This window comes from Scyliorhinus canicula, chromosome 2, assembly GCF_902713615.1.
Source record: "Scyliorhinus canicula chromosome 2, sScyCan1.1, whole genome shotgun sequence".
NCBI lineage: Eukaryota > Metazoa > Chordata > Chondrichthyes > Carcharhiniformes > Scyliorhinidae > Scyliorhinus > Scyliorhinus canicula.
The window spans coordinates 184891171-184903261 of NC_052147.1; the positions used below are offsets into that span (position 1 = coordinate 184891171).

Sequence of the window (12091 nt, forward strand, 5' to 3'; positions counted from 1 at the left end):
GAGCAGGTTTCAGGGAGAAGGGCTGCTGAGTGAGGGGGTAAGGGGGTAGACAGGCAGCTGAGTGAGTGAGGAAATGATGGGGTGGGAAGAGCAGCTGATGTGTGTTGGGGGTGAAGGGTGTTGAAAGAGGGACTGATGGGGTAGCATGGTGGTGCATGGTGGTTAGCTCTGCTGCCTCACGGCACAGAGGTCCCAGGTTCGATCCCGGCCCTGGGTCACTGTCCGTGTGGAGTTTGCACATTCTCTCCGTGTCTACGTGGGTTTCACCCCCACAACCCAAAGATGTGCAGGGTAGGTAGATTGGCCACACTGAATTGTCCCTGAATTGGTACTCTAATTTAAAAAGAAAGAAAGAGGGACTGATATGTGTGTGTGTGTATGTGGGCGGGGTGGGGGGGGGGGGGGGGGGGGGGGGGGGGGGTGCAGGGATGTTGGGAAGAAGAGCGTATTGTGGGGGAGAGGGGCTGATTACAATCGCTCTGTGGGAGTGGGAGGGAGGGGGATTCACTGAATATTTTGTAACCAGGGAATATGGAGCACTTGGCTTTAACTTACATGAGTTCAGAAAACAACAAAATGTTTACCAAGCGCTTTTAAAAACATTTAAAAAAAATGTATTTGATGCATAATATGCTGATCTCTAATATAAGTTTCATGACTATATATTGAATGTTACTATGTTGCTTTATTGTTGTTTTGCTTGCTCTGCATTCTGAGTTCAGATTAATTTGCAGGTGTTAAAATGGGGTCACATTGGAAAATAATTTGAGAAACACTGAAGTAGACAAAAGCAGATACTTACTCTGTGACCTTTACTTCCAGGCATTCCAGGTATACCAGATTGGCCACGAGGACCCTTTGAGAAAGTAAATGGTGTTAAGTCTTTGAGCAAAAGGCACTTTTCCATTAAGAGCATACTGTGGATGATGGCACAGCCAGCAGACATACAATAATATGAGAAAGGTGAACTCTGTGCTCCTGGCACAACTTTTTCTGGATCCTGTGAATGGAGGTTGGTTTTGTGGTAAATAAGCACCTCTCACTGGACAGGAGAATGATTATCCTGGTGGCCACACCTTCAGAAAGCCTCTCACAGGAGCACTAGAATTACACAGATATCGGCTGCTGAATTAAGATTGATATGTACATTGGACATTCTTGAACAAGAAGTTGTAGATTGTTTTGCCAAGTTAAAATATAGACCTCCATCATCTAGCTGATAACAAAACATTGGATGTAGATTGAGACATTATTTAGAACCAAGTATTAGAACATACATGATGCACTATCAATTACGACATGAGAGTAGAGAGTAATCGAGGCTTTATTAAGCAGAGATGTGTAGCCTCCTGCAGCAGCTGGCGAAATGGCTGCAGCTCGGTGAGCACACACATTTATACTCCGCCTACTGGGTGGAGCCAGCACGCAGGGATCTACCCGCGTACCTGTAGTACAGGAGCCTTACCGTATTACCTCTCGTACGTTGGGAGCGAAACCCCGGAGGTGGACTTCCTGGGGAAGGCAAGGAGACGTTCATGGGGGGGTTGCATTAGTTGCGGTGCAAAGTAGCGATCGGATGGAGTGGAGGGCGTCGGGGAGGACCTCCTGCCAGCGGGAGACCAGGAGATTCTTGGACCGTAGGACCAGCTGGACGGCCTTCCAGACCGTTCCATTCTCCCACTCCACCTGCCCGTTTCCCCGGGGGTTGCAGCTGGTCGTCCTGCTCGAGGTGATGCCCTTGCTGAGCAGGTACTGACGCAGCTCATTGCCCCTAAATGAGGATCCCTGGTTGCTGTGGATGTAGGCGGGGAAACTGAACAGGGCAAAAATGGTGTTGAGTGCTTTGATAATGGTGGCAGAGTTCATACCGGGGCATGGGACGGTGAAGGGGAATCTGGAGTATTCGTCGACCACGTTAAGGAAGTACGTGTTTCGGTCGGTGGAGGGGAGGGGCCCTTTGAAATCCACGCTGAGGCATTCAAAGGGGTGGGAGGCCTTCACTAGATGCGCGCGGTCTGGCCGGTAAAAGTGCGGTTTGCACTCCGCGCAGACCTGGCAGTCTCTAGTGAAAGCACTGACCTCCTCAATGGAGTAGGGCAGATTGCGGGCCTTTAGAATTTACAGTGCAGAAGGAGGCCATTTGGCTCATCGAGTCTGCACCGTCTCTTGGAAAGAGCACCCTACCCAAGGTCAACACCTCCACCCTATCCCCATAACCCAGTAACCCCACCCAACACTAAGGGCAATTTTTGACACTGAGGGCAATTTATCAGGGCCAATCCACCTAGCCTGCACATCTTTGGACTGTGGGAGGAAACCGGAGCACCCAGAGGAAACCCACGCACACACGGGGAGGATGTACAGACTCCGCACAGACAGTGACCCAAGCCGGAATCGAACCTAGGACCCTGGAGCTGTGAAGCAATTGTGCTATCCACAATGCTACGTGCTGCCCTTATGAAGTGAAGTGAAAGACCTGAAGTGAAAGTGACCTCTGGGAGACAGAGAGCGTCGTGTAGGGTTCGGAGTCGGTCCACTTGTGCCCTGGCACATGTCCCTCGGGACAGCACATCGGGGGGCTCGTTGAGCTTACCAGGGCAATACAAAATCTCGTAATTGTAGGTGGAGAGCTTGATCCTCCACCTCAAGATTTTATCATTTTTGATCTTGCCCCCTGTGTGTTATTGAACATGAAGGCAACCGACCGTTGGTCAGTGAGGAGAGTGAATCTCTTGCCGGCCAGGTAATGCCTCCAATGTCGCACAGCTTCTACGATGGGTTGGGCCTCCTTCTCAACGGAGGAGTGCCGAATTTCGGAGGCATGGAGGGTGCGGGAAAAGAATGCCACAGGCCTGCCTGCCTGGTTGAGGGTGGCGGCCAGAGCGACGTCTGATGTATCGCTCTCGACTTGGAAGGTGAGCGTCTCATCGACCGCGTGCATCACGGCCTTGGCGATGTCAGCCTTGATGCGGTGAAGGCCTGGTGAAGTGAATGAGTGGGCGGGCCTTGGCCGCATAGTTAGGGACCCACTGGGCATAGTATGAAAAGAACCACAGGCATTGTTTCAGGACCTTGGGGCAGTGGGGGAGGGGGAATTCCATGAGGGGGCACATGCGATCGGGGTCGGGCCCTAGAACTCCTTTTTGCACCACATAGCTGAGGATGGCTAAGTGGTTGGTGCTGAACACGCACTTCTCCTTGTTGTAGGTTAGGTTGAGGAGTTTGGCGGTGTGGAGGAATTTGGAAAGGTTAGTGTCGTGGTCCTGCTGGTCGTGACTGCAGGTGGTGACATTATCCTGGTAAGGGAAGGTGGCCCGCAGTCTGTACCGGTCAACCATTCGGTCCATCTCCCGTTGGAAGACCAAGACCCCATTAGTGACGCCGACGGGAACCCTAAGGAAGTGGTAAAGGTGGCCGTCTGCTTAAAACGCGGTGTACGGGTGGTCTGCCTTGTAAATGGGGAGCTGCTGGTAGGTAGATTTCAGGTCCACTGTCGAGAAAACTCGGTACTGTGCAATCTGATTGACCATATCAGATATGCGGGGAAGGGGGTACACGTCGAGCTGCGTGTACCGAATGATGGTCTGACTGTGTCAACGACCATCCTGTTTTTCTTCCCAGTCTTTACCACTGCCACTTGCTCTCCAGGGGTTGTTGTTGGCCTCGATGATGCCTTCCCGCAGCAGCCGCTGGACCTCAGACCTGATGAAGGTCCTGGCCTGGGCGCTGTACCGTCTGCTCCTGGTGGCAATGGGCTTGCAATCCAGGGTGAGGTTTGCAAACAGAGAAGGCGGATCGACCTTAAGGGTCGCGAGACCGCATACAGTAAGGGGTGGCAGGGGTCCCCCAAATTTCAGGGTTAGACTTTGGAGGTTGCACTGGAAGTCCAGGCCGAGTAGCAAGGCAGCGCAGAGGTTGGGGAGGACATAGAGCAGGAAGTCGCTGAACTCTACGCCCTGGATGGTGAGGGTAGCGGTGCAGTACCCCCGGATCTCCACGGAGTATCGGGGTGGATGAAGCTCTTTGTGCTCCCGGAGTCAGAAAGGCATGATGTCTCGTGCTCATTGACCTTTACCGTCATCGACGCGGTGGTGATGTTGTGCGGCCGGGGCTGGTCGATCGTGATGGAGGCGAGCTGTAGCTGTGGCTGGTTGACGGCGGTTCCAGGCGATGAGCGGCCCGATGAGGTGCCCGACGAGCAGGTGTCCTGGGGCCCACAGGGCACACGTGGCAGGCGGCGTTAAAGATGGCAGCGCCCACGGGCCACACGAGGCCTGACGGTGGGGAAGATAGCGGCTCCCACGGGCTGCACGTGTCCTGAAGCAAGCAAGGTGCCTGCGCGCACGGGCTGCACGTAGTCTGAGGCGAAGAAGATGGCAGCGCCCACGGGCCGCACGTGGGCTGCGGAAGCGGAAATGGCGACGCAAGTAGGGGGTGCAGGAACAATGGGCCTGGTTACAGCGGCGATCGAGCGGGCCTGGCACACAGCAGCCCTTTCTTCCCGTAGGCCTTGCAGAATGCGCTCCGCGTCGGGCAGCGCTGCCGGGGGTGCTTTGTCTGTCCGCAGAAGTAGCAATTGAGTCCCCCGGGGTTGTCTGGCTGCCGCACAGCGCAGGCTTGGGGTTGGCTGGGGGCGGTCGCTGGTGGGCTCCACGATGGGGTGTTTGCTGGTGGGGTCCATGATGTCCAGGAAGGGGGCGCCGTGCAGTCGGGGGCATACTTTTGTACATTACGGGAGGCAACTGTTAGTGAGATTGCGAGTTTCTGGGTCGCCGTGAGGTAGAGGGTAGCCCCTTCTAAGAGGCGCTGGCAGATGTACGCCGACCCTATGCCCGTAATGAAAGCGTCCCTAATGAGGAGTTCGGAATGTTCAACGGCCGAACGGGCCTGGCAATCGCAGTCCCTCGCCAGGGCGTGCAGGGCACGCCATAAATCTTCCACAGACTCACCGGGGAGTTGATGCCGCCTGGACAGGAAGTGCCTGGCGTAGTTTGTTGGTCTTCTGGGTGTAGTTATCTTTCAGTAGCGCTACACCATTATCAGGATAGTCCTACCCCATTATCAGGATAGTCCTACCCCATTATCAGGATAGTCCTATCCCATTATCAGGATAGTCCTACCCCATTATCAGGATAGTCCTACCCCATTATCAGGATAGTCCTATCCCATTATCAGGATAGTCCTACCCCATTATCAGGATAGTCCTACACCATTATCAGGATAGTCCTACCCCATTATCAGGATAGTCCTACCCCATTATCAGGATAGTCCTACCCCATTATCAGGATAGTCCTATCCCATTATCAGGATAGTCCGACACCATTATCAGGATAGTCCTACCCCATTATCAGGATAGTCCTATCCCATTATCAGGATAGTCCTATCCCATTATCAGGATAGTCCTACCCCATTATCAGGATAGTCCTACCCCATTATCAGGATAGTCCTACCCCATTATCAGGATAGTCCTACCCCATTATCAGGATAGTCCTACCCCATTATCAGGATAGTCCTATCCCATTAGCAGGATAGTCCTACCCCATTATCAGGATAGTCCTACCCCATTATCAGGATAGTCCTACCCCATTATCAGGATAGTCCTACCCCATTATCAGGATAGTCCTATCCCATTATCAGGATAGTCCGACACCATTATCAGGATAGTCCTACCCCATTATCAGGATAGTCCTATCCCATTATCAGGATAGTCCGACACCATTATCAGGATAGTCCTACCCCATTATCAGGATAGTCCTATCCCATTATCAGGATAGTCCTATCCCATTATCAGGATAGTCCTACCCCATTATCAGGATAGTCCTACCCCATTATCAGGATAGTCCTACCCCATTATCAGGATAGTCCTACCCCATTATCAGGATAGTCCTACCCCATTATCAGGATAGTCCTATCCCATTAGCAGGATAGTCCTACCCCATTATCAGGATAGTCCTACCCCATTATCAGGATAGTCCTACCCCATTATCAGGATAGTCCTACCCCATTATCAGGATAGTCCTATCCCATTATCAGGATAGTCCGACACCATTATCAGGATAGTCCTACCCCATTATCAGGATAGTCCTATCCCATTATCAGGATAGTCCTATCCCATTATCAGGATAGTCCTACAACAATATCAGGATAGTCCTACCCATTATCAGGATAGTCCTATCCCATTATCAGGATAGTCCTACAACAATATCAGGATAGTCCTACCCCATTATCAGGATAGTCCTACCCCATTATCAGGATACTCCTATCCCATTATCAGGATAGTCCTACCCCATTATCAGGATAGTCCTACCCCATTATCAGGATACTCCTATCCCATTATCAGGATAGTCCTATTCCATTATCAGGATAGTCCTACAACAATATCAGGATAGTCCTACCCCATTATCAGGATTGTCCTACCCCATTATCAGGATAGTCCTACCCCATTATCAGGATACTCCTACCCCATTATCAGGATACTCCTATCCCATTATCAGGATAGTCCTACCCCATTATCAGGATAGTCCTGCCCCATTATCAGGATAGTCCTACCCCATTATCAGGATAGTCCTACCCCATTATCAGGATATTCCTACCCCATTATCAGGATAGTCCTACCCCATTATCAGGATAGTCCTACCCCATTATCAGGATAGTCCTACCAAGGTGCAGACACAACAATTGTGGTCATTGAAATCTTCAAGTTATCTCATGTCTTCTCATGATTTAACATTCGCAAGACTAAAATAACATAATTAATGTCTCCTACACCCTCTCAATTGATAAATTACTGCTCTTCCAAATTGAGCGTTAAAAACACTGAGGGAAGTAAGGACATTTTCCTTTAGTGGACTACCAAGAGTGACTCACTCTAACATTTACTGGTCAAGTTGGTGGAATCCTTAAAAAGCATAATTACCAGGTGGTGCCTGTGTCATGCAAACCGACATGAAGAAGTAATCTACAGGGCCTTAGCTAACGTGGGTGCCTTGGACATTTCCGTTTATAATAACATTAGCAGAATTATTGAAAGTGACCACTACATTGTCCTGAGATGACAAAGTCTCATCTTAAAATCAAGCATCCTCCTTTGTTGAGTGTACTATACGAAGTAAGACAGACCATGGACATGCCTAGCAGCTGAAAACTGGACATCCATGAGGCATTGTTGACCACTATCAGCACAATTATACATTATCAAACTCTATAACCGCATGGTCTAGTACATCTCTCATTTATTGATCAAAGTTGGAGACTAGTCCTTGTCCAGAGTGCTCTCTGGATGTGTCATGGAAATAGATTGGTGTGTAGAAACTTTAATTGATGCTGTAAGGGTTCAATGAGTAATGTAGAATCTTAGAATTGCAGTAACCTAGAGCGAATTACAAACCTAATGAAGCTAATAGGCAGTGCTCCCTCAATACTAAACATATTACAGACAATAGCAAACTATGGACAGATTTAAACATTCTATAACTGGCAGATGAAAGCAACGTTCTATAGACGCACTGTGTCTTGTCAATAATAACGGTGAACGTAGCTTCGAGATCCTTTTAAATGTCATGATAAGTTTCTAATATGGCCTGACACCTACCTGACAAAAAAAAACAATTCAGTCAATCTACTAATCGCTCCAATGTATTTAGTTCATTGCTCTATTTATTTCAATCATGTAACAATGTGAAATTGAATGCTCACCGGCAGCTCTGGACATTAATTTTCTACATATCGTCACTTACCGGAGGACCTGATGCTCCACGTTCACCGACTCTTCCTTGTTTTCCAGGTGCACCCTAAAGTTAAACATTGTACAATCAGAAGTTCCAAACGCAGATAATCAAAACGTAATGGCGGAATTATTAGGTAACATTTTAAAAAGCTTCTCCAATTCCTATATTACTATTGGGAATTGCTAGGTTTTGAGTTGTATGCTGATAAGATCTTGTAGACAAGTTTGGGACATAGAACATAGAACAGTACAGCACAGAACAGGCCCTTCGGCCCTCGATGTTGTGCCGAGCCATGATCACCCTACTCAAACCCACGCTATACCCGTAACCCAACAACCCCTCCCCTTAACATTACTTTTAGGACACTACGGGCAATTTAGCATGGCCAATCCACCTAACCCGCACATCTTTGGACTGTGGGAGGAAACCAGAGCACCCGGAGGAAACCCACGCACTCACGGGGAGGACGTGCAGACTCCACACAGACAGTGACCCAGCCGGGAATCGAACCTGGGACCCTGGAGCTGTGAAGCATTTATGCTAACCACCATGCTACCGCACTGCCCCTAAACTTTAGAGGGTCCCTTTAGAGGGACTTTAGAGACCAAAAAATAACCACAAATTAATAAATTGTTTGGGCAACAAGATGGGATTTTTCTTTGTCAGTCTGGTGAAATGGGTTTGGAGCAAATCATTATTCTGGTTTACACTATGATTAAATTTAATTTCCAATAATTAGAAAGGAATGCAGGCTGTTAATTTGCTATGAGGTCATTTTACACTATTGATGAAGACTAATTTCACTCTCAATGATTCAAATTAGAAGCAAGCTACTTAGAAGAAATGTGAAAATTGTAGGAAAATAATGATTTGGGTAGGGCAGGAATTAAGCCATTATACAATGAGAATAACTGCACCCACCAACAATTAAGAAAAATAAATGACCAGAAATAACTTGTGAAGATTATCCAATAAAAAGAGCAATAAATCTGAAGTTTCCAACGAGCCAAGGTAATTACTTAAACCAATGCTTGAAATCCTGAGGAAGATTCATTAACATCAAATGGATGTGCTGACTACTCAATAAAGCAGGGTTTTCCAAAACCTTAATCTCTTGGGTTGCTTTATGCTTATTAAAGGTTCAAGAGACACACGAGTGGCACAGTGGTTAACACTGCTGCCTCACAGCGCCAGGGAGCTGGGTTCAATTCTGGCCTTGGGTCACTCTCTGTGTGGAGGTTGCACTTTCTCCCCGTGTCTGTGTGGGTTTCCTCCGGATGCTCCGGTTTCCACCCACAGTCCAAAGATGTGCAGGTTAGGTGGATTGGCCATAATAAATGGCCCCTTCGTGTCCAAAAAGATGTGGAGGTAATTTAAGGGGTTAATGGGATAGGGCGGGGGAATGAACTTGGGTGAAGTACCTTTTTCGGAGGGTCGGTGCAGACTCAATGAGCCGAATAGTCTCCTTCTGCACTATTGGGATTCTATAATTCTATGAAATAAATGTTACACCAACATTGCATTAATTCTTATGGACGTCTCAAACTGCCAAGATTATTCAAATTTAATGTTCTGTGTCAGAATTCATCCGCCATCAATCAGCACTAAGAGCAGCCTACTGTAAACCACCACACAATGCAAGCAGAACATAATGACAAAGTGAGAAATATCCTGGAAGTGCAAATAGAAATAAATTGCCTGGGCCAATCAGTCTGTCACAGATGGTTCAAAATCTGTCATTGGGAAATCTTAAATTGAAAAGGTTTCTTCCTCTCCCCCTTTTTGTAATAAGCATTGTAGTCATAATAAACATTTTACAGGTTGGAGTTAGTCAACACAATAAAAAAGGAAGGCTAGGAAACAGAATCAAAGGGAAGCCTGTATTAGGGTTGCAGTTGAGGTGCAATGACAAAAGGGCTCAAGGTATGAGGCCAAAGCAAGTGGTAATGAGAACCAAAAGATGTGTTTAGAAGAGGTGCAAATTGCAGATTGATGGACAGCTGCCATGTGAAAACAAAGAAAGGGAGAAAGAAGTGTGTGAGAAACAAGAGAGTAAAAAGAAAATCAGCAAAAAGAGTGCAGAGTGGGTCAAAAGTTAAGATTGAAAAGTATTGAACTCAGTTGTTGAGTCCAAAAGCTTGTAAAGTACCTAGTTGAAAGGTGAGATACTTTCTGTTCCTCAAACTTGCTCTGATCTTCATTGAATGCTGCACAAGGCCATGCCAGAAAGGTTTCAATTGTAGCCAGGTGGAGAATTAAAAATGACAGGAAACTAGAAGCTCAGAGACATTTGTCCACAAAGCAGTCAGGTTATCTGCATTTGGTCTCCCTGGTATAGTGACGACTCGGAGCAGGATTTTCCTACCTCACCATGGTGTGCTCACAGTGGTGGGAGGTGACCCACCAGTGGCTAGTGGCAGGGCCTTCTGGTCCCGTCGTTGTCAACAGGGTGAATGCTTCCCTCACCACCGCAAAACCCGGGTTGGGGCCATCGATGGGTCGGAAGATCCTGCGAGTATGAAGAGCCAGAAAATCCACCCTACATTGTGAACAGAGAATACATCCACACTAAATTGAAAGAAGTGCAAGTAAATCACTGGGAGGAGAGTTTGGGGCCTAGGATGGTGAGAAGAATGGAGTTTAAAGAACAGCTTTGTATCTGCTACACATGCATGGAAAGGTTTTATGGGGAGGACGGGGTTGTTGGGCGTGACTGAGGAGAATGGACCAGTCTAGCACAGAGGGGGTGGTTCTTTTAGGATTCTGAAAGGAGAGGGGAAGATGTCTTTGATGGTGAATATCATGCTGGAACTGGCAGAGGATGATCTATTGAATGTGGAGATTGGTGAGATGGAAGTTGGGGACCAGCGGGCCCTTATGGTTTTGGGAAGAAGGGGAAGAGATGAGGTCAGAAGTGCATGAAATGGAATGGACGCGGTCAAAGACCCCAACAAGCTTGATGTGGGGAGACAGGGTGGTGTGGGGTGTTGGGGGGGGGTAGTCCTTGGTTGAGTAAGTATGGAAGGTTGCAACTTTAAAATAGATGTTATGAAAACAGAGAAACTGAAAGAGTCCTTAGAGGAAAGGAATTCTGAGCAAGTCCAGTCAAAGGAGTTCTGAAAGTCAGCAGCTTATAGTGAGTATTGGTCAAAGGCCACTCTCCAGAAATAGAGACAGAAAGGTCAAGCAAGGGAAGAATTGAAGATGGACCATATTCAGGCGAAAGAATGGTGGCAATCTGAAGAAACGTTGTTGAACTTTCCAGCCGGTGGCAACTTTCCAGTTAGACCTCATCTGGAATATAGCGTCCAGTTCTGGGTACCATACTTGAGGAAGGATGTGAAACATTGACGTGATGAAAAGTGATGCAATGCAACATTTTTTGAACCCGAGTTTGGTTGAAATCTGGAACACACATCCTGAGATGATGGTGGAGGTAGGTTTGATCGAGGTATTCAAAAGGGAATCGGAATGCTGTCTGAAAAGAGAATGTACAAGGTTAAGGGAATAACACAGGGAGTGGGATTATGTTGAATGCTCTTTCAGAGAACCAGCGTAGACTCAATGGGCCAAATAGCCTTCTTCTGCACTGTAAAGTATCTGTGAATCTACGTGACCTGAATCATATGCCAGATCTATTGAGTATTGCCAGAATTCTTTATTTTTATTTTGCTTTTGTGTCACTATTGGTGCTCTCCTCAGATTAGATGCCTCTCTGATTTATTTCTGTGCTCATCAATTGGCCCCTCAAAAATAAAATCAACCTGACCATCCTTGCAAAATACTGTCAGATTACAAATCTCTCCTTTCCTCTCTGAAGTAGTTGAATGTGTTGTGCAGCCCACTAATTAACACCCTCGCCCTCCCCCATACAAATCTGTTCCTATCTTTATCAGACTCCATGCTTGAATTGCTTCAGACATCCTATGCAACTGTGACAGCATTTAACACGGTTGCTCTCACCATTTTCCTCCAATGATCCTCTGTCCCTACACTGTCATCCAGCTATTGAAGTGTGGTGGGGTTGGCAGGGCGTAGGGGTTGGCAGGGCGTAGGTTGTAGGACCGGGTGATGGCGCATTGAATACACTCACCTGGTTCCATTCTTAAATATTTAATTATAGTTAGAGTACAGCTTATAATGCTTCACTCCCCATTCTCACACCATTACATCAGATATCACCAAGGATTTATCCCTGGGTGGCACGGTGGCACAGTGGTTAGCATTGCTGCCTATGGCACTGTGGACCCGGATTCAAACCCTGCCCCGGGAGTTTTCACATTCTCCCCGTGTCTGGTGTATTTCACCCCCACAACCCAAAGATGTGCACGTTAGGTGGATTAGCCACGCTAAATTGCCCCTTA

The 12091-nt window shown here is 47.7% G+C and overlaps 1 protein-coding gene across 1 annotated transcript in view; it reads right to left on the bottom strand.

The window, feature by feature from the left end:
- The window catches only part of LOC119961822 (collagen alpha-1(II) chain-like), a 223418-nt gene that overhangs the window by 110143 nt on the left and 101184 nt on the right, over positions 1-12091 (bottom strand). The window contains exons 8-9 of the mRNA XM_038789189.1: positions 7737-7790; positions 803-856 (exon numbers count right to left, since the gene is read on the bottom strand). Of these exons, the coding sequence (XP_038645117.1) occupies positions 803-856; positions 7737-7790 (108 nt within the window). The remainder of the gene's footprint in view (positions 1-802; positions 857-7736; positions 7791-12091) is intronic.